Raw genomic sequence first — 24,221 nt, 5'->3', positions numbered from 1 at the left:
TTCTTTCAGTGTTTGATGTGTTGCAAACAGAAGTGAAGAGAATTGGAGAATTAAACCAAATGTGGAAAAAAAATTGCCATCTTGGGAAAAAAATTTGATTTTACCACATTAATGAAGAGTCTCAGTAATGTTACACCACTGATGCAGCTCAAATATGATGCAGCTCAAATATGTGAACATCTGCTTTCAGCAGATTGAAAAATATATTCAACTGTTGTAATGTTTCACGTGGTGTTTTAATTTTATCTCTTTTTTATTGGAACATAGTTTGACTGTTTTGTGAGTCTTCTCACTTGTCTAAGATCTTCCTCCTCTTAGCAGGACTCAGGTTCTCCAGCTGTAAACTCGGCTGGTTGATGTAGAGAACAGCCAAGCTGAAGTAGGAGTTCCACACCTGCAGGCAATGAAGCACAGACTTTTCTTTAATGCTATCCCACTTTGAGTTTTGTGTGAGTCYATTTAAATAAATGTTTCAACRTGGGATGTAGAAATTATCCTCATATTAATATTTAAATGTGTGTACCTTGAAGTCAAAGTCTGTTTCAGCAAAGTTCTTGTGCAGAGCAGGAGCGAGTTGCTGAGCTGTGGTGAGGATGATGCTGCAGAAAGTGAGCACATATATTCCTTGTGTTAGCGGCTGCTTGGTTTAGTTTCAGGAACTGATATATATATATTGATATATATATACATGTCTCTGCTGTCCAGCAGACTATTTTTGTCTCTTACTTGCTGGTGAGCAGCCTCATGATGTTCCAGTCGCGAGGAAAAATACTGAGCTTCATCAGATTTCTAAACACACACAAAATCTTCAACAAAAACTCCTGGGGGCCAAGAAAAGGGAAGTGTCAATATTCCTCAAACAAAATMATTATTTTATCACCATAAAATGAAAAATATTTGAACTTCTTAACAGTTTGACTCGTCTTTGCTGCTGTTTGCATCAGATCTGTCATTACTAACATGACTGCAGGATGATTTCGTGTCGTACCTTGAGCTCGTCCTTGCTCTGAAAATTCTCCATCAAGTGTTGAAAGTGGATATCAGTCATCTGGCGGAGAAGTGAGAGGAGGCACGAGACGTACTCTCCCTGCCAGAAAGAAAGACAGTGACAGACATGTGAGCCAATCACATGGAAGCTGTTACCTCTGTAGCAAAGAACCAATCAGAGATAAGAGGCTCTTTTGTGAATAAAACAAAATYGTCAAAAGGTGCTGGTCGCAGTAACCATTCTTAATCAGGTAAACTTGGAAATKTACTTTTAATGTTCCARAATGAATAGAAACATTTGTTCAGTTTGCAGAAAATCAGTAAAGATGATTYATTAATTYTCTGAGTGATGCTGTGGTTAATGCAACTAATAAATTGTTTGCTTTCGTTATCCTGGTTTTTCTCTTCATTGCAATGGATAATTTCAACTTTTCTATTCCAAACTCGGATTATTTGATTTAGCATGAGATCATAAAAAGGAACAAAAAGGAAAAGAGAACATGAAAGGTTCAGGCCAAGGAATGAAAATGAAAAATAATTGATAGATATATAATAGTCAAATGTCAACTTCATAAAGTTTTTATTTGTAAACAATTTTTTAAATACATTTTATATCCATTTCACAATTGTGCACCATTTTGTGAAGATCTTCAAGAATTACAATAAAACACATTAATGCTTTTGTTTCTAACATGACAAAATGCAAGGAGCTTAGGGATATGAAACCTTTTGAAAGTTTGCATAATAGCTAGAGGATGTGAGGGAGAGCACAAGAAACATTTTCAACAATTTTAATGCTAATATTGCCACATGCAAGCATTCCCAACAAGGATAAGCGATTGGTGTCTAATCAGAAAAGTAATATGATGGCAGGGGAATAATGACTGGATGGATTAGGACAGGGCAATATGGAAAACTACTTAAATRTTTATTCTCTGTTGACTAGATTTAAGTCTTCGTGTATCAAATGTCAAAACTAATCTAAATTACAGAACAGGAAAATAACCGGGGAACCATGTTTAATATTGCCCAGTCCTAGCAGAGAGGCAGCATGACGAGGGGCAGGTCAGGGAAGAGGGCAGTGAAGTAGTAGTAGTCATATTGTTAGTTACTAACAGTGATCTCCGCGGTGCACTGCGGACAGCGTTGACCCCTTACCGCCTCCTGCGATTGGCTCTTGCTCATGATGGACARAAGTGTCTGCAGGAGRACGTCCAAAAGAGATTCCACCATCATCTCCACCTCTTCCTGCACCGACGTGTCCTGGAGGAAGAGACGAGGAGGAAACATGGAGTGAACGGGACGGTTTGGAAAAAGGTTGAAAAGAAAGTGGAATTGGGGCAGAACAAAGGAAAGGGGAAAGAAAAGTATGCAAGACAAATACAAAATAACAAAAAAGGATTAACTGCATTTCCCCTTTTTGTAGATATCACAGGGAAGAAAAAAACATTCAGATATTAATTAGCATATATGTAATAGATCATCCCCATAACTCCCTCAGTATCAATTGAAAAAMAATGTCTTTTGGAAATTGGTAGCAGGAAATCCAAGCGCACAGTTTGTAGAAATATTTAAAACCTAAACAAAGTAAAAATCTTCATTGCTCCCTTCAGGAAGTTTTTCTGGCTTCCGTGATACTTTAGATTTAGATAAATCTCCCAAATTAGCCTAATAAGTTCAGCACTATCTAAAGGTTTTTGACTTTTTAGAAAATAACATGGAATAAAATTATTTATCCTCARACTTTAATGACATGAGAGACAACTTGGATGTACGTTCTGCATTATATTCATGTGTCTACATGGGTTACCAGTGAGCTGCTCTTGATAATGGAGAAAATGGAGCCGAGTATCCCTGAACAGATGAGCAGCTCTTTCTGTTGCCTCAGATGAAGATGGATGTGATGCAGGACGACTGGGAGCAGAATCCTCCGAGACTCTGYAGGCAAACAGGTCAAAGGTTACTCATTATGGACAAATAATATTTGAAAACAACAATTCATAAACAAATCTGCAAAAGCTAACCAGAATTTGATGGTTTATAAAGGATCTTTTTTAGTGAGCAAAAACTGTTTAAATTATTTTTTAACTTTTTTCCTAAAAAATTTACGTCACTTTCTTGTTATGGGGAAAAATAAATCAGAAGAAAACTAAAATTAGGCTGATAACTGTAAGCTGTTACCAGGGAAAGAGAAGAGCCTGCTGTCCACAGTTCGAGCGATGGACTGCAGCTTCACCACGTCCATCGATTGTCCAATATGCACCGTTGATGGCATGCTGCCCAAGGTCCCACGCACAAACTCTGCCACCTCCTGCACCGTGAACATCTGCAGCAGCTCRTCAAAGATGGCAGGGAAAGAGTTTAACAGCGCCGCCTAAAGAAAAAAACAGGAAAAATGGAACAAGTGAGGAAATTAGGAGGATATTCAGATGACAGCACAGGTGAGGGTCGGGAAGATGGAGATTTATGTTAGAAAGAGAACAAGGAGGTTAATGGTGTCAGTTTTAGTGAATGTAATGAGAGAAAAGTGTCCATGATTCTGTAAAACAATCAAACAGAGCAGAATTGAGTCACTTTGAAAAGCTGATTCCCAAAATGAATCTTTTCGTCACAACTCAGRTGTGCAGCTCATGCAMGTTTGTCCCAATCCACAACATGATAAAAGACTCATCATAAAAATCTGTTGGTTTTCAAATGGGCATTAAATATGTATGAGCCAAAAATAAATCATAGAAATTATCTTTATTTTTTTATTGATAGTCTACATTTTGCAAAAGAACTATTCACCTGTTTTAAAAGGCACATGAGGAGTGAAAAAAGAGTTAACTTACAAAAGGCATCTCGCAAAGTAAAGTAAGGAAAGAAACTGTAAACCTGCAGGGGAAAAATACAAAGATGTACCAGTATGAGTAGAAAACAAAAACACATAAACTGAGCTAAGTGGTGACCCCTGACCCTCCAGCAGTCACTGAATAACTAAAGCTGCTGATAGGATATTTTAGGTTCACATTTTTTGCTTTCTGGGTYTCTGAAGTCAAAATCTGAGGTTGATTAAACTGGATTTGATCATGATTCAGGAGATGCAAAGTTAATAAATCTGCTCATGCAGCTTCAATGTTACAAATGTGCACAATAGTCAGGATTTTAGCCTTTTTCATGTATTTAAATGATCTGTACACTAATCTGATCACTTCAGATAAAAAAGTTAAATCAAAAGCAAATCTTGAACTACTCTACAAGGATAATTGCCGACCATTAGCTCAGCTGAAAAACAGATTGACTTGTTATTCTTGAAATCTTGATTCATTCTTCAGTATATTTTAAATCTGAAAAACATAAATCTTTTGGTGATCTTTTAAACTAGTGATACTAGTAGGTCTCTATGTTTTTTGCAGCTCTTTCAACATTTTTCTTTTACTGCCCTTTACTTACCTTCTCTTTAATGTTTAATAGTTTTAAGTTGTTTTTTCTTCTATATTCACTGAGGATACTGTGACTTGGAGGGGAAGACTTGTTAGTTGTTGCTGTTAGAGGGAATGTATTAAYGTARGTGAGCATGGTGTAATGGGTTTTGTGTAACAGTGGGCATGATTTGTCAGTGCAGAACAAACATGAATGTGTGAAACCAAACATGATGTGCGAGTTTGGTGTATTYGTGCTTTATTAGGCTCACAAACAGCTGAAGACATGAACAGGAACTCTGGGCTTCACACAACAAACTGGGAGTTGCTGCTTTCTTCCAAACATCTACTTACTGACAGCGAAGGCGGCCGCAGAGCGTTGGAGCTCCACGCCTGAGAGCAGCTAGATGGCCCGCCACCAGGAACCTGCCCTGGGACAGGGGCCTGGATCTGGCCCAGGGCAGAGACTAGAGCTAAGGGGCCCACAGGCCCAACGCAGGGGCCTGGAGTCTGATTGGGGCCGGAGCAAGGCTGGGAGCCCTGTGGTGTGCGGGTAAGAAGGAGGTCCAGGGGAAAACATCGGGACCCAATGGAGGACAGTTAGAGGGGATTGAAAAAAAGGTGATGCGAATAAGCAGGGAAAGTAGAAAAAAGGTATAAAAGGAGAAAAAGTTAAATTAAAGCAACTAATGCAAAACAGCTGGGGTAGAAACTCTACAATAACACAAGTCAAACTAAATAAACATTTATGGCACTAGATGTTATAGAAGCAAATTAAAGTCTTGTGTAAAGCATAATGACATAAGCTGAATAAATGAGTGGAGCAGTGACATTCAGTTCATTAAAAGAATGAAAGATTTGAAGTAAAAWGACTGTGTTCAGTTTGTGGTTAAAAATGTTTCCCCTCACCTGAGTGAATATGAGGGTCTCCGAGTTGCGGCTGTCCAGGCTGAGGACGAAGCGGATGGACTGAAAGAGTTCCTGGATGCTGGTTCGAAACTGTTCCTCCTCCATCCCRCAGGTGGCCCGSGAGTAAAGGATCCGAGACTGGATGATGAACTTGAACAGATAYTCCAGAGCCTGATAACAGTTTGATGTTTAGGACAGAAAAATACATGCGAGATACTTAAAAAAAMAAWTTTAAAACACAGAAAACAGCTTGAATAATATGTAAGARAAGTTTGCTTYGAAAATAGAAATACATTAAGTAAACAGTTAAAATTATCCTCAKAGTAAAAATGTGGTTTCAATCTAGGTTCTAGATGACGAAAATTGGATTTGAATGAACTACAACTCAAAAGAAATTCAGCARACTGAATCCAGTTGTTTTAATTTAACTGCAGTATGTTGAGCATGACCTTAATAAGAAGGACACATCACAAACGAGTTTRTACACAGTTTGTAAAATAAATTAAAATACTGTAACAAACACAAGCTAAAAACAACTGAAGCACACAGAGACTTCAAAAAGATGAATTAAGAATTAGGAGCCAAAGCTGCAGAATATGTCAAAACTATTCTCAATAATTCATGTYGTCCACTTCTACATGACAGTGTGACTCATTTGAGATGGATGTTTGAGTCTGATGAATATTTCAAACTGCTCAGCAGCTTTGTTGAATGAAAGTGGTACAGTCTGCRGTGCCTACAAAAATGGACCAGCYATTTTAAAATAAATGCTGCTATTCTTTGTCAGTAGGCAGAGCAAGGACACATAGAAATAATATAWTCCTAAAGAAAACAGAGCATTTWTTTTCTTTGTTTTTGGCTTGGTTTGGTTTARGAAAASCATATTATTTACAGAAACTGTACAAATCAACAACTGCATGTAACATTACAGGCTTGGTTGCAATGGAGCATGTAAATATATCTGACAACTTACAGAACTGCATTTAGTTTTCTTAGATCTAATTTACATAATGTAACATGTGAACTGCTTYATGTGTGGTTCTACTTTGACAATCTGAGGTATTAAAGCTGTGAGTTTCTGCTCATTCTTACCCTCATTGCTTCCTGAATGTGGTCCTGTCTGACCACCTCAGCGGAGCGGTCCATGTACCACTTCAGACAGCGAATCAGCTCTCTGGAAAACAAACAATAATCACAKCACTTGTCTTTACAACAGCSTTACAAAAAGCTGCACTCACATGCTGTTATTAGGTGGTGTAATTAATTWACCAAACCAGGTGGCCAAGTAATATCTCAGTAAACACAGAAAGTTGACTTTGACTATKAATTTTTATTTCWTTTTCATCTRCTTGATTTAGTAGATCTTTATGACAAAGAAGAAACTCTTAATTAAAAAAACTTGCAGTATTTTATAAATAAGCCAAACTTTCTCAGCTCAGTGAAATTTAATTTCCATCTCGTGCAGCGTCTCATTGTCATKATTGTRAGTATTTTTTCAGATCATCAATTTGGAGAATAGATCAAGTTTTCACCCTTGGTTAAAGGARYAAGGTTGCAGCCAGAGGCAGAAAAACTCACTTGTAGGCCAGAGCTCCTGCAAAGTGTTTCTGGATATATGTGTCCATCACTGGCCTGAAGTGGTAGTATTTACTGTCCCTGAGCAAGTTAATGATAAAAACCTGGAAGACAGWGATAAATCTATTAATAATAATTATAAATAATAAGCAATAAGCTTTGCAAAAGGTAAAAGAAAAATGAACAGAAGATAAATAGTTGTACCAAATGTTGAAGCAAATTGTGATKTTATWTAAACATGTTARAATTTACAGAGTCTTTACTCAAATTTAATTGCTTTCCTRCTTTATTTCTTTCAACAAACTATCTTACCAATGACTGGAACACAAGGGGTCCATATTTGTCTGTGTTGTCATCCAAGATGGAGAATAATGTGTCCAAAATATCCTGAAGAAACTGTAAAAAAAACACAAACAAATTGTAACACATGTTTGGGTTCCCTGAAGAACGACGTGATCCGACATGCTAATGGAAAAACAAGGAAATGATCTGCTTTAACATAAAACATAAGGTGGACAGATCTAAGGAGGGCCCTGGTGATTTCAAACTTCTCCCATTTCCAAAAAAAGTGTAGCTTTTCTAAACTATTAATGCTTTTCTTTCCTTCAATAGATCTTTGATCTGATAAAGTCTGATGTTGGATGTCTACAACAAGTTCCTTTGAATTCATGGCAGAGTTTTGTTATGATACACAAGGTCAACTACAACTTRTACAATCATCTTGAAGCATGATCAGTGGAAATCAAAATGCATCTGAGCACAACCTTGAGTGTCTTACCAAAGAATCTGAATACTTATGTGTCTATTATGTTTCAATGTTTACAWTTCTTACAAAAAATGAAAACTATGCGAAGCTCTGCTTCAGAAAAACTCTAAAACGTAACAAAATGAGAAAAAAGCGAATGATGTGAAGACTTACAATGAGCATTAAACATATAATAAAAACATGAACAAGTTGATCGTAGTGTAGTCTGCTGGGAGCTTTGTTTATCTACAATGGGTCAAAATGTTGAGTTAGTTTTGACTGCAGACTGATACAGAGGTCACTGTAGGAGTATATGCAGAGAAACACTGAGTGAACATGACAGCCAGATGGTCTTCAACAAGCCAACCATCAATGCAACTTCAAAAGAATTACTTCAATCTTTACAAAACTGTTAAAAAATAAATAAATAAATGAATAAAGTACAGTCAAATTAAACTGTGTTGAAATGTGCTGCCAACATTTTCACACCTCAGATGATGTGAGCTGCCAAACAGTAAAAATCATTATCCTTTAACAACACATCTGGGACAAGGGCAGCCTATTATGACCTGGGGGACATCACACTACAGCAGGGGAAGCCGGTGAGCTGAACTCAAATAAAAGACAAAAAAAAGCTGTTAATCTATCAGGCTAACTGGAAAATAAAAAAATAGGACTGACATACTGCAGAAATTATACTTAGTTGCAGTTTCTCACTGTTGCAAAGACAAACTTCATGATCATAAGACAAATATTTGGATGTAATAAGAATTATGGACCCAAACAGAGCTTTCCTCCTTCCTTTTGTTGTCACAGTGAACCTCACCTWSCTTGACTATTTCTTCACCACTGACGTGTCGCAGACGCCCAAGGATGTCCATGACCCGGTCAGGATGGGCCTTCCACTTAAGGAGAGCCAGGAGGTCCACTGAGAAAATAATAGAAATATAATAAACACAATGATGAAATGACCCAATGGAAAACTGATTATGACATGGTTGGATTAATAACTTTAGACAGAATCAGGAAAATATGACAACTCAAAAAGTATTTAATATAAACAAATATGCTTAGCTGTGAAGAGGTGGTTTGCCTTTACAACATGTTTGCAGTTCATTTCCAGCTATAGAAACCTTCCCCACATGTTGTGTCACCAAGTCTAGCCGAGGATCTACTATTTTGTAAATTTGATTGCTGGCCCTTCACACCTCACACAGAGGGCCCTCCCAAACCTCCCACCAACAACACCTTAAACCCCCACATCCCCCACCACTGCCTGCTGTACAGATCAAAGATGATGATGAGAATAGGATCTTCCAGTGTCTGAGTGTGTAGAAGCCCAGGTCCATTAGGAAACTCCCCTCTCTTAACAACTTGACCCCCATCTTCACTGATATCTTCAAGTCTCTAAGACTGTAAGGTTCCATCTGCTTAAAAAGCTCCACCATCATTCCAGTCCACATAAACACACCATCACAGGATTAAATGACCACAGGCCTATGGTGCTGACATCTGTGGTCATGAAATCCTTTGAGTGCCTGCTGCTGAAGCATCTGAAGGACATCACAGGCTCCTTTTTGATCCGCCAGCAGTTTGTTTACCAGGCCGACAGATCGGGTCAACCTGGCTCTACACTTTGTCCTGTGCCACCTCGACCATCCAGGGACATACACAAGGATCCTGTTTATTGATTTCAGCTCTGCCATCAACACCATCAAGTTAGAAATCCTCCACCAGCAGAAGCAACAGGTTAGGCTGGGAAGCATCTTTTCCAGCTTGACATCAACATCAGTATGATCTTTCCCCACTCCTCTTCTTCATGTATAAAAATGGCTGCACATCAACCGATCCATGTATAAAATTCCTGAATGACACCACTGTCTTTATTCTAATCCAAGACAGTGATGGAGTCTGCACACAGATAGGCTGGTTCACTGGTGCAGTCAAACCACCTGGAGCTAAACCTAGTAAAGACGGCAGGTTTTAGTTGGACTAAAACCTATCATCTGCCTCCCCTCGTCATTCTCAACAATTCTGTCGACTGTGGATCATTTCCTGCTCCTAGGATCTGTTTTCCAGTTTTCTCAGGAACCAAGATGGTCCTCAMACATCCACTCCATCTGAAAGAAGGTCKTGCATAGATTTCTGCTGGTCAACTACTAAACTGTCCTCTTCCAGTCTGTCCTGCGTCCGTCCATGTCTGTGTGGTTTGGCTCATCCACTGTACAATAGAGGTCCAAACTGCAACAAACCACTTGGTGTCCCTGTGAGGATCATCAGGCCTGTCATTCCCTCTGTTCATAACCTGTTCAGGTCTCAGGCCAATATTTAGGTCAAGCCATATTTGTTGACTTTTACCTTCTGGTCGGTGCCACAGAGYGCTAATGGCAAAAACTAGCTGTACAGAGACAGTTTCTATCCCCAGGTCATYTGTCTGCTGAACTCAATGAATRTCTCACAGGGTAGTCAGCTACTCAGCTGGAAACAAATATTAAATAGGGAAACTTCCCACCAGTGTTTGTTTTTGTTATATATTGYAGCATGCTGTTGGTGACTATATTTTTATCATAATGTGAGCGATRAAAACTGAAGTCACATTCTTTTGCTATATTTGAGGCCTTAGTACATTATTTCAGAACCTATTGAGCAAAATTATGCTAAGCATTGACAATGTGGATGTTTACTAGGCCTAATATGAAAGATTCTGTCTCCCTGTAAAATTGAGATGTTTTTAATGTATTTATTAMATTTTTTATAACTGAAAGATTTAATTTTCTGACAGAGGATCTAAAAGCTAGTGGATTAACTGGTTACCGTTCTGAGTGAGTTTGGTGGAGGAAAGCTGCGTGGCGATCCAGAATGTCTCCTTGGTGCTKCGCTGGAAGATGAGGCTGGACGGGATGTTGGGGCAGCTGTTGAAGTCGTCCTTACAGCATGGAAGGCCAAGATAGAGGGCGTGGTTGCTGAAGGTTGTGTTCTCATCACACTAAACCCACAAAGAAGAAAAAAAGGATGAAAAGGTAGAGACATTTAAAAACAAGTTCTCTTGTTTTAATGCTCATTTAAATTTTAAATAATAAAATCAAAAGAAATCTGATTCACTTTTTTAATCTAAYATTTGTATTTTGTCAGTTTTCACATTTTGAACTGGTCAGTATAGTGAAAGCCTGGAAGTGCAAAAGAACTGAATATTATTTCCAGACAAAAGTCTATAATAGAAGAAGATGAACAAACATATGAGTATGCAGCGTTTTTCTCTGACCTTGTAGACATACAGCTCATGGCTCTCGTCAGATAATGTAGTTCCATCCTCTCTCATCAGAGGCGTGAAGGCAAAGCCATAAAGTTTTTTCTCTCCTTTATCTTTTGCTGTACAGTGAGAGAAAACAGGGAGGAAATAGAAATGTAAAAAGAGAGAAGCAATGAAAGTTTTACTGCTGTAACAGCCAGCAATAAAAATACTTATCAAGAGCTTTGGGAATTGTCAGTTTATGATGACATGGTTACCTTTGATTTACAATTCACCAATAATATGTTTCACAGTCTTATTTATAATAAGTTTCTCACTGCCAGCTCTGTTAACCCATTGAGSGTATGCATAACACACTCACTTGAGCAATGTCTGAACTCGAAGCGGAGGTGGGAGCCTCTGAAACGATCGATGGGAATCGGCAGCTTGATCACTTCACTCCAGCGAGGGCTGTTGTTGTGGTAGAGGACGAAGGAGCGATACTCTGGGATGTTGGGCTCCCCTGAACCCAGACTGATGCAGTCCTGCAGGGGGAGCCAGAGAGTTTGTGCAAACACAGACAAACAAACGTAAAAAAAGATGCAATAACTGCAGTTTTAAGCAGCTCTTTTTAGATGTGTGAGGTGTTGTTGATTGGGAACAATAAGTTGGATTAACGTTAAGTATTTAAATATATTTATTGGTTGAATTTTAAACATAAATCTGCACATGGTAAAGATACATTTGAGGTCAACTGCAGAAGTACTGCTGCTTTCATCCTTTGCAAGTTGTTGTTATGCTCCACTTCTTACATTACTGATATCAAACTGAGCAGCATATATATGCAGGACCACTTTCATACCTTCAGCACTTCYCCGTCTGCGTAGATGACATACATGGTCACTTCGATGTTTTTCTGAACACTCTTCCCTCCYCTCTCGAAGTCTCCTCGCTCCAGAGTCAGGTACAGGTCATTACGGAYGTCACCTGATTCCAGGAAAGGATGCAAAAACAACAATTATAATAACATACAATTAACTGTTTCAGTCTGTTTACATTTAAATACTATAAAACATATTGTCGCATACAAAGACAGAGTCTAAAGGACACACGTGTCCTCAAGCACAGACTAAATCTCAGACACATTTAAAGCTGAATATCTTTAACGTACAGGAGACAAATGACCGGTGTTATCCTGTGTGGATTCATTTGTCATTTTAAGCTCGTCCTTACAGAGGAGGTGTCACCTCTAATACATCAGGTTGGGCGTTAAATACTCACTCCATCTCTGCCGGAGGGGAGGAGTGCTTATTGTGTGTGAAAGAGGTGTGAAAGACCCTTTGGCATGTTGTGTGTTTTACAATGCAGCCCTGCYGTCTCTGCTTTAGAGGACAGGTTCAGGGTTAATGTTACTCCCCGTGCTTATTTGGGTAATTTCTGAAAATATAACACAGTAAGTTGGGGGCTAAATGTTAAATTCTGATTATAAATACACATAAAACAAAACAGGAAGGATCTGATGCCACAGACACAGCTGTGTTATTCCATGTGAGAGAACCTAAGTGCAGCTTAAGTGCACCTGAAGGYTAAGATTGTTTGTTGATATATTTTAATATTAAAATCAGCATATGGAAATTATCAACAAATTAACAGGTCGGAATGAAAATATGTGCTCCATAAACTCACAAGATGAGGACCACAATGTGACAGGATGCCACTTGTGTTAGCAAAATGTTTGACCTGAGGACARATTTGACTGTACAGTAAATTAAAAGCCCACRTAGCTGAYGGAGGATATTTATACATTAGTAAGAACCTTGAAAAACAGAGACTTTACTAGAAAGTTACTTGATGCATTCATAAGAAATCCACTGAARTTAAACATATTACATGACCTGTCATAGTTACGCGTCGATCTCATATTTCTTTCACGCCGCAGGAGCGTGCATGGATTTATTATGTTCTCTGTCTCACTGTGGTGAAGCTTCATAAAGCCGTGTTAAGATGGAACAAAGACAGGGCAGTACTTGCTGAAGAGTCTAAAGTACCATTGAAATTGTTTCTGCATTTTGATGACGAACATCTGTGAAATAGCTCAAACGTTGTTGATGTTCATGTTTTGTTACAAAAAGGAAGCTACAAAAGTTGAACTCAAAATGTAAACTGAGCAGGTCAAGTCTTGGAATAAATCAACCAAGTTRTTAAAAAAACAATGCAGTCTTTTGTGAGACTTGAGCAATATAAAATGTTATGTAGTGCCTTAGGTWGTGACTGAGGATTATGTCTGGGTCTTTGCACAAAGCTATTTGTAGATGTATGCAAACAGGAGTTCTTCTAATTATCAAACAAAATACAGAGGCACATTTATTSCTAAAACATATTAACTGGGGAAATGGCATTTATCTAATTGGGAGTTTGTCCACACATTTAGGGGAAAGCCAGCCCCATTTAATATGTGTTTATATAAGTTTTAACCAGAGCAAATTGAAATTTTAAAGGGAACTTTTGCRTCTTTCAGACAGCAWGAAAACATATCTTCTGTTGAAAGCTTTGGGTAATTTTGATGCAAAGGAAGTTTTACAAAGTAATCATTTTGAAACTTGATATCAAAGAGATTTATCTAGGCAGAAGTTTTGTAGGTTTTAAGGAAAGGCTTGTCAGGTGCATCTGCTACGGCTAGAATGATAAAATCAGCAACCTGGTGCAAGAAGTGATGGAAATTRCTCAGATCCGTTGACCTTGACAGGCATTATTGATCCTATGTATATTTAGCTCCTTCTACTTTAAGAATCTAGTGCYGAAACAAAGCAAATGTTAACAGTACAAATGTTATTAACCGTATTTACACCATCAACCCATTCCAAATCCCTGCAGAGACGGTGCTGGCACAACCGATGTCTGAAAAGACATAAAAAGTAAGTGAACCCCACATCTCCCTATAATCAATATCCAGTTCATTTCTTTAATTACTGTAAGTTGTATTACTCAAAATACTCTTTCCAAAAGTAAAATTCGGAATACTATCACTTCTAATATTTCCCTGATGTTGATTATTGTGCTGCGTTCAGACAGAACCTAAAAATAAAACAAACAGTGTGGGTGGACACGTGTTACTGGAGCACATTGTGCAGGATGTGACTCACCTGGCATGATGACATCTGGGAATCCCAGTTTCCGAGTGATGGCTACCCCCCTGCTAAAAATGAGAGGGTTTTCTCTGCGGACCTGCTCCATGTCACCTCTGAGCAGCTGCAGGGAGATGATCAGTCCTGCAGGATTTCATGGGGAGAAGACTTGAGAATGAGTCACTTCACAGAAAATAAGAGAGCAGAACAAAAGCAGAAATWAAAGGGAAAAGAATGAAAGGCACATGTAAGGAAAAGAAAAAACTTGACCAAATGATTTCAAAGAAGAGCARAAATAGCTGCATTTCTGCTCTTAAAAACACAAGCGCAAACCGAAATTAATTACATGGGTAATTACTTAATTGCTTTCATACAGATGGTATTAATTCGTACATCTGATAAGAACTCTACAGACTTCACTGAGGCAGTCTCAAATGACATTTCAGATCGAACCAACCACAAAGTTCAGTTAAAATGTGTGACGCTTTGTGGCCACAGGAGCTCAGGGTGTAACTCCAGGTCAGGCTGAGTCTCCTACAGAGAAACCAATTAAGATGATTTTCCAGCTGATGTCAAAGAGATGACATCTATGAATCAGTCAGATGATGTTAAGGAGTTTCTCCTGGGAGGCTTGCATATTTTTTTCTAACTTTCTAGCTTCTGTGTGCATTAGTTTAAAACCCTTTAACTGAGAGCAGTGTCCWCATGGGCCAATTGTCTAACAGAAAAGTGGTTTGAAAGTGACAGCAAGGGGTTAATTTAGTTAATTAAAGTTCATTATTTACTTGCCATTTAGCCTGCTTACTGTTTTACATTGGGAATTCATTTTTTCACAAATGCATAAGACTTGATATAACAAGAATATGCAAGGAAGAGGAAAAAMATAAATTTGTGATCCAGAGAAGCAAAACAGTTTTAAAATGTTAAGTATTTTAGGTGTGAACACAGTTACTAGTTCAGCTGATAAAATAGTGAATATGCTTTTTTTTGTTATGTTTCTCTGAATTAATATTAAAAACTTGAAAAGGCATTRAAAAAAAGATGGAATCAAAAAWAATAAAAACACAATGCAGTGCGCCCAAMCTTAATGGTGGATCAGTATTMAAACATTTYCCTTGACCTCCTAGAGTGGAGATCAGGAAGACCATTGATGTGAGCTTCTGCAGTTTGCAGTGCAGTCAAGACRGTTTCCACTAGCGGCTATTAATGCACATTAAAACATATTTGTTGTTTGAACCACTAAAATAGCTCGTCCCTACCGTAGTTGGTGCTGGGCGCTGTGTATTTGGTGCTTGACTTCCGGATGATGTTTTCATGGATCTGATACCATTCGTTCTCATTGTTACACCTGGAAGCCAAAAAAAATGCTGTTACATCAAAGTGTAAAAAATATTAGAAGAGGAAACAGTTTGACAATAAGAAAAAAAAACCCGTCAGTAAATGATAACTGTGGCTGTCATTCTGAGGATGAACTTTTCCATTTCCTACATCACCAAAACCTTAATGTTTAGTGCACATAGTCTTATTGTCTAGACACAGGGAGAGGATGTATTGTATATGTATTCAGACATGTAAGCAACACAAACAGTGACATAATGATGTTATGAGAAGCACTTCAGGCCTCCTGCAGGCAATTCTTCAGATGTTTTAGCCAACAGGTAATTCCTCTGCTTTAGGCCATGAATTCTTAAAGGTTTGTGCGTAAAATAACAGTTAATTGCATTGGGGAATAAAAGATTGAGAAATCATATTTTTCTTTGCCGTTTTCCATAATAAAGAGTAAGACTAAAAATGGGAGAAAAAAAAACAACTGAAAGTGAAACATTAAAAAAAGATTAAAGAGGCAATGAATCTGATATACACACAACATTAAAGCTCAAGGTGTCTCTGGTACTCTGTATCCTCCCTCATGTTTGGTTTATCTTTAAYCTCAGAGACTGAAGCATTCAGTGTTTGGCAACATAATCTGTAAAACTATAAAAACAGGGCATTATAAAACAGACTCTTTATTCTTTACCAGATACTATGTCAGCATAAAGTAAATCTCACCATGGCTGTAAAGAAGAAAACTAATTYCTTATCCATTTTTTAGKAAAACACACCAATACTAGTTCTAACAGTTTCTATTGAAATCTACAGAGATTTGTGAGGGTATACAGTGGAAATAAAAAGTATTCCCATCCTTGGTCAAATGTGGGTTTTGTGACCAAATAAATGAGACCAATAAGAAATATTTTAAAACATTTCCACTTTTAAAGTGACAATTCAAATGAACCAAAATTAACCATATTTCTTGATGTTTTTTTAATGATTTTTATGATGCACTGGGTGGTTTTAGTCCCAAATCTTTTGAAATGGTGACTAAGAATTTGAATTTTATCTCTCAATATTTTGAAAATTTTTGCCAATCCTGGATATTTTCATTTTTAAAGAAAGTTTCTATCATTAACCCAGTATATTTAAACAAACAGGCAGGATGCAACAGATGCATCACAGTCAGTACTTGCCAGAAACCGCTTGCAGCTTCTTCAGCGTAGCAATCAGCCCATTTCCTGACCAGTTTCCTTTTTACATTTTCAACAATTCCGGAGAAACATCCAATTTTTGCAGGGTCACTGTTGTCACATATTTGTGACCAGTGCCTTTGTGCAATCAGATAATTTAAATTTTTGTAACTTCTCTGCGAGTTATTGCAAATGAGCAGATGTCAAAAATATTTCTGTAAGAACAGCCTCAGTTTATTTCGGGTTTGTCACTTTGGGTTTGGCATGAACCAAGAAAGGAAAACTGATGAAAACAGGATGAAAAGGTAAATAAAAGCCTTAGATGTGAATATGCACATCTAAGGCTGTGCATATTCATGCATCAAGTTAATGCAACTTTTATTTATTTATTTATGTTTCCTCCAGACAGGTTTAAATAAAACACCTAAAGATGGAAAAGTTATAAAAGAATTGAATATTATCTAATTTCTCCTATCACGAAACACTGAAATGCACATTCTAGATCCGCTCCATCCTGAACACATTTAGATTAATGCTGTGACTCAGTTTGTGACAGTGCAAATCTGTCTTAATCAGATCTTCAACCCTTTAAGGAACAGTTTATAACTAGTCATATGTGTGAGAGCAGCCACTCACGTGTAGACTTTAAGAACAAAGTCTTTCTCCTCTTTGAGTTCTGAGATGATCTGCAGCACGTCGCTCATGGCCAGAACAGCGCAGCCGTACGGTCTGCGATACTGGATATGTGGCGGGCCTTTCTTACTGTCATTCAGCAGCATGCGGCCTGTAAAAAGGATCAAATCGTGTAGTTTTGCTGAACTGCATGGAAGAAAAATGTTGGTAATTTATGTATAAATTACCACAAATAATCACCAAACAGATTCAAAAATACAAAAGTAATTTTGATTAATGTTTCTGTACAAGCCCAAAAATACTTTTTTTTTTTTTTTTTGCAGCTGATTTTTTGCCCGTGTAAAGTGTTAAAACCTTTACAAGGKCTTCTTCTTTGCGATACTGGAAGGCATTTTAAACAGTACTGTGTATTAGCTTTCTTTGTCAAATAAATGTTTTTTTATACCATACAAAAATAACCTGGGTAAATATAATAAGCAATTTTATCAAGAAAAAAACCCCATCAACCTAACCCTATATAAAAAAGTTATCCCCCCTAAGCTTAATACATGGTTGTTATTCACTTGGCAGCAAAAACTGCCACCAGGGGTTTGTGATAACTGGCAATGAGTCTTTTCAATCACTGTAGAGGTTTTTTGGCCCACTCTTCTTTGCTGAATTAGTTTAAATTACATTGGAGGGACTTTTTGTTTTCTTTTAAGCATTTAGAGGTGGACTTATTGCGGTGCTTTAGAACATTGTCGGACATTTTAGAACATCTTAGGACAATAACTTTGGTATCTATTGTTCTTTGAGGAAAGACCAGAATTAATGCTCCAATGTTCCAAAAAGTTCCACTTTAGTGTCTCCAGCCTACAGAATATTTAACTAAACATCTTAGGGATCATGAAGAGGCTTCATGACAAATATGAGACGGGTCTTTGTGCAGCTTTTAGTTTGCAGTGGTTCTGGCCTTGGAGCTCTGGTAAGGATGACATAATGGATCGTGCCAAGTCTCAGTCTTAGTGCTGAATCATGAACACCGGTCTTACCTGATGCAAGTAAAGCCATCAGTGTTTTAGATATTGTTCAGAGTTCCTTTCTGATCTCTTGGGTGAGTTGTTGATGTGTAAAATAGTTTTGGTTGGTTGACCGCTCCATGGACGATTCACCCCTGTTCCATGTTCTCACTAATTGTTGATGATATTTTATTGTAGTTTACTGAAGCTACAAAAACTATGAAATAGATCTGTAGTCCTTCCCAGACAGATGGATGTCAATGACTTTGTCATCGGTTCTTAATACCTTTATTGATTAAATGAAGTCATCATTTGAAAACCGAGTTTGTATTTATTCCATTTATTTTTACCTGACAGTTGTTTGATGATCTGAAACATTTACTTGTAAAATAAAACAGCTAAAGTAGAAGAAATGTCAACTCATAGATATGTTTCACTGCAATGTAAGAGCCTTAGTAAGATCAGTCAAACCTGTTCGAATAACTTGTGAGACGATGTAGAGTTCTCTCTTCATGTCTTTGTTGCTCAGATCCTTCAGTCCGAAACAGCAAACAATAAAACAAAACAGTTACTGTCAAGAAAACTAATTAGTCTAAAACAATTGTCTGAACATGCGATTCCTCTTGTACTGAGCAGGATTATTATTAGTAACCAGCCTAGAACAGAAACTGATGAAAAAGGAGACCTTTGACTGACCCTAAGCTTTACTTTATATCTGAGTTATTTGAGTGACTTATTGCTTTACATTTCTGCTCAAACCAACAAAATGGCACAGATCATTAATTTCAATTAATTATCTGTGTTAATTAATTAGCAATTACCTGCTAAAGATGTTCCTGCAGTTGAATAGTTTTGTAATATTCAGTACTAATTAGATCCTCTAACACTGACCAAATCCATGTTAGTTTTTATTTATAAATTTGTGCTATTACAGAAAAAAACATATTTTCTATATCTTGTTCTTTCCTTTCCTTTTTTTCCAAATAAGTCTCCAGTCTGATGCTACCATGCATCAACAGGGGGCAATGCAACCTTGCTTTAATCATGCCTGAATAGTTTCTCAGATTTTGCCTTTGAAATGGCAACAAAACACATGTTGTTTACGTGTTTGTCCTGGTTACCGTGAACAGCGCACACAGCCGGTCCACCTTCTCTGGATTCTTTGGTCCTCCGTTCTTGTTTAATCTCACCATGAACTTCTCGCTGAAAAACACAATCAAAGGCTTTAGCTTCAATGTTTCGGAGTCTCTGGTTTTCGGACACCTGCAGGGATGTTGCTGCACGTCTGATCTCAGTCCTGAAGGAGATGAAATCAAAGGTGTGAGGAAGAAAAAGTTAATTCTGAAGTCATTAAACCTTTTAACTGGTCAAGGTGAAATTAACCATTCTTTTAACTAGATGCAAATCATATCAGCAAAATATCCGCTTTCATTAATTCATTTACATGTTATTTATTTATTTTTATTTAAACTGTTTCAATTTCATTTATTTAAAATTTTGTGACACCTCTAATATTAATATATAACTTAACACAAACTGACAACTAAATTTAGCAAAAGTGAAAATGCACATTTAGGGTGTTTTACTTTTGAGTTCACTCTTTCAGACACTACTGCTCCCATGACAGGCTGCCTGAAGGCAGAGCAGAGGGAGCTTTAGGGGACATACTGAAGCATTTGTCCCACTGAACGGAGGACATTTTGTCATAGCTTAATAAATATTAAACAAGAATGCTTTTTTGTGGCTCTTTGTCTGCTTATTCATAGTCCCAGATGAAAACAGAAAGAAGAGCGCAAGGTCAAGCAGGCAGCAGAGGAGAAACAAATACACTTCTTTTTCTTTATTGAGCTCTTTCAGCTGGATTTGTTTTGGTTTCTGTGGTGTGGTTACCTTTTCTGGAAATGTCTAGACAATATGCCAGTTAGTTATCTACTAAAGTTTTAATACTCACTGAATTTCTCCAAATTTAGTCATTTTGCCACTACAAACTTGAATGGCTTACAGTGTGATATCATATGCCAGGTTAATAACAACTAGTGACAAATTGGAAGGTAATTATTAAATGGTTATAAAAATAAATGCATTTGTACCTTCCTAAACCAGTATTTTTCAGAATCATGTTATGTTGTAATTATATAAATTATATAAAGTCTTTTTGGGGAATTTCTCTACCATCTTTGCACACTGAGAGTCTGACATTTTTGCCCATTTGGTTTTGTAAATCAACTCTTGCTATGTTTATTACACAGGCAAACTTTTGTCAAAAGGTACCTGCAGTCACCATACTGCTTATAAATTTTATTTGTATAAACTTCAGTAACTTTGTGGCAAGGATAAAAAAAAATAAAATTGACACAATAAGAACTATACTGAACTCACATTAATGTCAAAGACACAATTCTGATCTAGGCAGTAAATTTACATTTATTGGCAAATAGTAAAAAGTTTTTTGCATTAACATTTGGGTCTCTGAGCTCAGGAAAGAACCCAAATGTTGTCTTTGTTTGGCAGAATTAAACTATAATCTTTATAAACAAAACCAAATGCTCTGCATGAGCAGAGCTTACTCCAACTGAGAAGTAAATAAACACAAAGCTGAAATAAATAAGAGACAAAGCTGGCCATTCGTATGGAATAAAATCACAATCTGACAGTAAACTACTCTGGCTTGCAGAAATATACATACCCCTTAAACATTTTTCACATTTAGTTAAGTTACAACCACAAACGTCAAACATTTGTTTAAAGAGATGTTAAGTGATGGACCAACAACATAGTAGAGACTAATTGTGAATGACATTAAAAAAATCCATGTTTTTTAAATTTTCTTGTAGATAAAATAAAAAATAAAAATGTGTGAGTTTAATTTGCATTCAGTCTCTTTTATGCTTATTACAAACAAACAAACAAATAAACAAAAAAACAGTGCAACCACATACCTTCAAAATGTACTTAACTATAAGGGTCTACCTTTATGGTTTGTTAGAAAACATTAGTGAACAATCAGGATTATGAAGTCAAAGGAACACAGCAGACAGTAGGTCATAAAATAAATCTACCTTCTGAAATTGGAAACAGACAGTAGATTATCCTTAGCTAAACTTCCCTATAAACACAATATGCCCAGCCCACTAAAAACAACATCTGAATGCTGAAAAGTAATCTTCATGTACTCTTTATTACAGACACACAACTATAAACAAGCTACTCTCAGGTTACTGTTAACTTTGAAATTCAGTTTCCTCCAAAGGCCAACAAATCCCCACAACACACGCTATGTTGCTGCCTTTAAACAGAAACGATTTATTCCAATCCCCCAGTGATACTGCAGCCCAAACAAATACAACAAAAGAAAATAAATATGTTTTTGTCCATAAACAGTAGGAGAGTGGGGCTGCTGTGTGTGTGTGTTGGTAGGTGGGAAATAGGAGGTGATAAGGCGTGAAGAAAGACTGAGATACAGTCAATTTTTGCTCCCGTGTTGTTGSTGGATTTCTATTGATTCAGAAAGTGACTGTGATAAGGATGCTGCAAATGATATGTGGCCAAAATAAGCAACAGTCAGACAAGATGCTGCTAAATACATATTTAAAGTTATTTGCTTCTGGCACCCTCTTCAACATGCTTTGTTCTGCATAGTGCAAGGAAATCAGTGAGACACGCACACGTAGAAAAACAGAGATGAGCTGAACATAAAAATGTAACAAAACAAGGTGCATTCAGAACGATTCCTGATTGAATCTAATGTATGCAAGCACAGAAGAAATCAAGTGTGAACATACAGACACTCACTCATATATACAAAGTAACGCACGCAACAGTATGCATGGATGCACCAAATCAGATGAATACTCACTGTGCTCAGAGTCACCACACACACACACACACACACACACGCATGCACGCACACACACACACACACACACAGATGCATAAACAGAACTGCAAGGTATCGTCTAAATACGCCATGCCTGTAGAGGAACCCCATGACAAAAACACTTACGCTGTATTTATCAAGAACATTTTATTTTTTTCAAATGTGGATATTACAAGTCAGTGACTTAAGTTAATACCTTATAAAGGTTTGAAATCTAAAAACTAGAAAGTTCTATCTATAAATAAAAATCTAAAAAGTGTGGCATGCATTTATATTCAGGTGTCCTCTGTGAATATGCAGAATATCATTCTACCTTATTGTCATAATTTTGTTATATCTTTAAATTCTATACAGCTTAATCAAAAGGAAGACAGATTAAATTAAAAAATCTAGTGTTTTAAAGCTCCTGTGGGATGTTATCATGAGGGAATAAAGTCATACTGACCAAAATAAAAGCACTGATCCGACAGCCTTCCATTCAAAAAACTGAAATACTTTACACACACATACACTCACTACTTCTGTTAGTTCAGTGTGTTTGAGTCAACAGTTTGATCTCATTCCATAACTTAATGCCTGATTTCTCCAAATTATATAGTGGCAGATCCTGCACAGGGTTATTGTGCGACTACAGACATTTAAACATAGGTATTCAGTTTGGCATCATATGACTTCACTAGAAACAACAGGTCTTTGCTGGAGAAATACACTTATAAAACAGTCTTCCTGATTAAATAAAAAATAGAAAATTAAAAGGTGAGACAGAAATATTTGGACTCACGGGATTTTAATGTTCAAAACTCTTGACAAGACAGGATTCAGAGAAAACTCTGCTGTCAAAATGGGATCTAAAGTCTTTAATCATAGAGGAACAAAAACAATGTTGCTGCTGAAATGCAGAAGAACTATTAGCAAAGGCTGGATTTAAAATATTCAGACTTTTACACAGTTGGTTGCTATTAGCTCAACTATCATTTTGTGTTTCATCACTTTTATAGAAAATTTCACAGAAATACTGTTTGGAGTTTTGCCAGCACTGATTATTGTATCTATTTTTTCATCTTCACTACAGAAACAGGAGAACTAGGATTACTTGTCTATGTTTGTTTATGTGATAGACCAACACAAAGTGTTAGACAACAGTCAAATAAATATTAAATGAATCATTTCCTATCAGAACTCAGCTGATGAATAAATAAAGTCCACTTGTATGTACATTAATCCCAGTATCAATCCAGCTGTTCTAGGATTTCTGAGAGTTTTGTTAGAGAACATCAGTAAGCTATTGAAAACCAAGCGACACAGGAGGTTAGTTGTGCAGCAAAAGTTCAGAGCAGTGTTAGGTTGTAAACAATAAAACAAGCTTCAAACCTCTCAGAAAGGAGCATTTAACCCAGGAAAAACCAAGCCTTCTTCTAACTTTTCATTATATTGGTTTAACACATAAAATCCATGTGAAACACCATAAAATCATTCTCACTGCAACATAAAGGAAAATAACAATGTGAAAACAAAAGTAATTAAAAGGAAAACAGAAAATATTTAAATGAGATGAGCTAAAACTTACATGAACCTCCAAAGTCTAATTAATTTGAGAAAACCTAAAATAGAGACAAATATTCTAAGAGAAAATTTCCATGAAGACATTCTTTCTCCCTTATTAAAAAAGAACAGCAGAAAACCTTTAACTTGGGATTTATGTTTCCAAAAAACATGTAATAATAATTGTTTTGAGGAAGAAGAAGAATAAAGAAAAGAGAAAATAATGAATGACAAAACTCTAAGTTATACTGGGACACTGCAGGCAGTGAGAAAGAGAAAGGAATGGAGATTTACAGGTTTAGTTGCACAAACACTTTTATAGGTTGAACTGCTGTGAAGGGAAACAGTCTTGGTGGAAATGTTGAGTTTAATGGCTTTAGGATGTTTTTGAGAGAGAGACAGGCCTGACCTCCCATCTGAGCACCTCAGAGGATCAGGTCCTGCTATTAGTGTCCTGTATGCCGAGTCATGACAGAGACAGAAAATAGGTCCTCAAGGTCAAAATATTTGTGGGCTCAGCTGTGCGTTTGTTATGAGAGGGCAGAACCGCTTAGCTGGTTTGCAGCAACGAGCGAAATTAAAGAAGCAAAAAGAAGATAAGATGACAGAGCGTTTCTTGTGCCCCTATTTATTTCATTAATGGACTGTTATCCTCCTCTCACGCACACACGCACACACACGCACACACACGCACAC

The 24,221-nt window shown here is 37.1% G+C and overlaps 1 protein-coding gene across 1 annotated transcript in view; it reads right to left on the bottom strand.

The window, feature by feature from the left end:
• The window catches only part of LOC103464845 (dedicator of cytokinesis protein 3-like), a 162,217-nt gene that overhangs the window by 14,884 nt on the left and 123,112 nt on the right, over positions 1-24,221 (bottom strand). The window contains exons 10-31 of the mRNA XM_017304637.1: positions 19,228-19,309; positions 18,578-18,638; positions 17,112-17,259; positions 15,231-15,319; positions 13,990-14,115; positions 11,709-11,833; positions 11,229-11,391; positions 10,880-10,986; positions 10,432-10,603; positions 8,448-8,545; positions 7,185-7,268; positions 6,876-6,976; positions 6,390-6,471; positions 5,298-5,468; positions 4,743-4,928; positions 3,169-3,361; positions 2,798-2,925; positions 2,104-2,250; positions 989-1,087; positions 727-821; positions 524-599; positions 294-394 (exon numbers count right to left, since the gene is read on the bottom strand). Of these exons, the coding sequence (XP_017160126.1) occupies positions 294-394; positions 524-599; positions 727-821; positions 989-1,087; positions 2,104-2,250; positions 2,798-2,925; positions 3,169-3,361; positions 4,743-4,928; positions 5,298-5,468; positions 6,390-6,471; positions 6,876-6,976; positions 7,185-7,268; positions 8,448-8,545; positions 10,432-10,603; positions 10,880-10,986; positions 11,229-11,391; positions 11,709-11,833; positions 13,990-14,115; positions 15,231-15,319; positions 17,112-17,259; positions 18,578-18,638; positions 19,228-19,309 (2,634 nt within the window). The remainder of the gene's footprint in view (positions 1-293; positions 395-523; positions 600-726; positions 822-988; positions 1,088-2,103; positions 2,251-2,797; positions 2,926-3,168; positions 3,362-4,742; positions 4,929-5,297; positions 5,469-6,389; positions 6,472-6,875; positions 6,977-7,184; positions 7,269-8,447; positions 8,546-10,431; positions 10,604-10,879; positions 10,987-11,228; positions 11,392-11,708; positions 11,834-13,989; positions 14,116-15,230; positions 15,320-17,111; positions 17,260-18,577; positions 18,639-19,227; positions 19,310-24,221) is intronic.

Source organism: Poecilia reticulata, linkage group LG5 (genome assembly GCF_000633615.1).
Source record: "Poecilia reticulata strain Guanapo linkage group LG5, Guppy_female_1.0+MT, whole genome shotgun sequence".
Taxonomy (NCBI): Eukaryota; Metazoa; Chordata; class Actinopteri; order Cyprinodontiformes; family Poeciliidae; genus Poecilia; species Poecilia reticulata.
The sequence above is the reverse complement of the archived record's forward strand: the minus strand, read 5'-3'. Positions and strand labels throughout refer to the sequence as shown.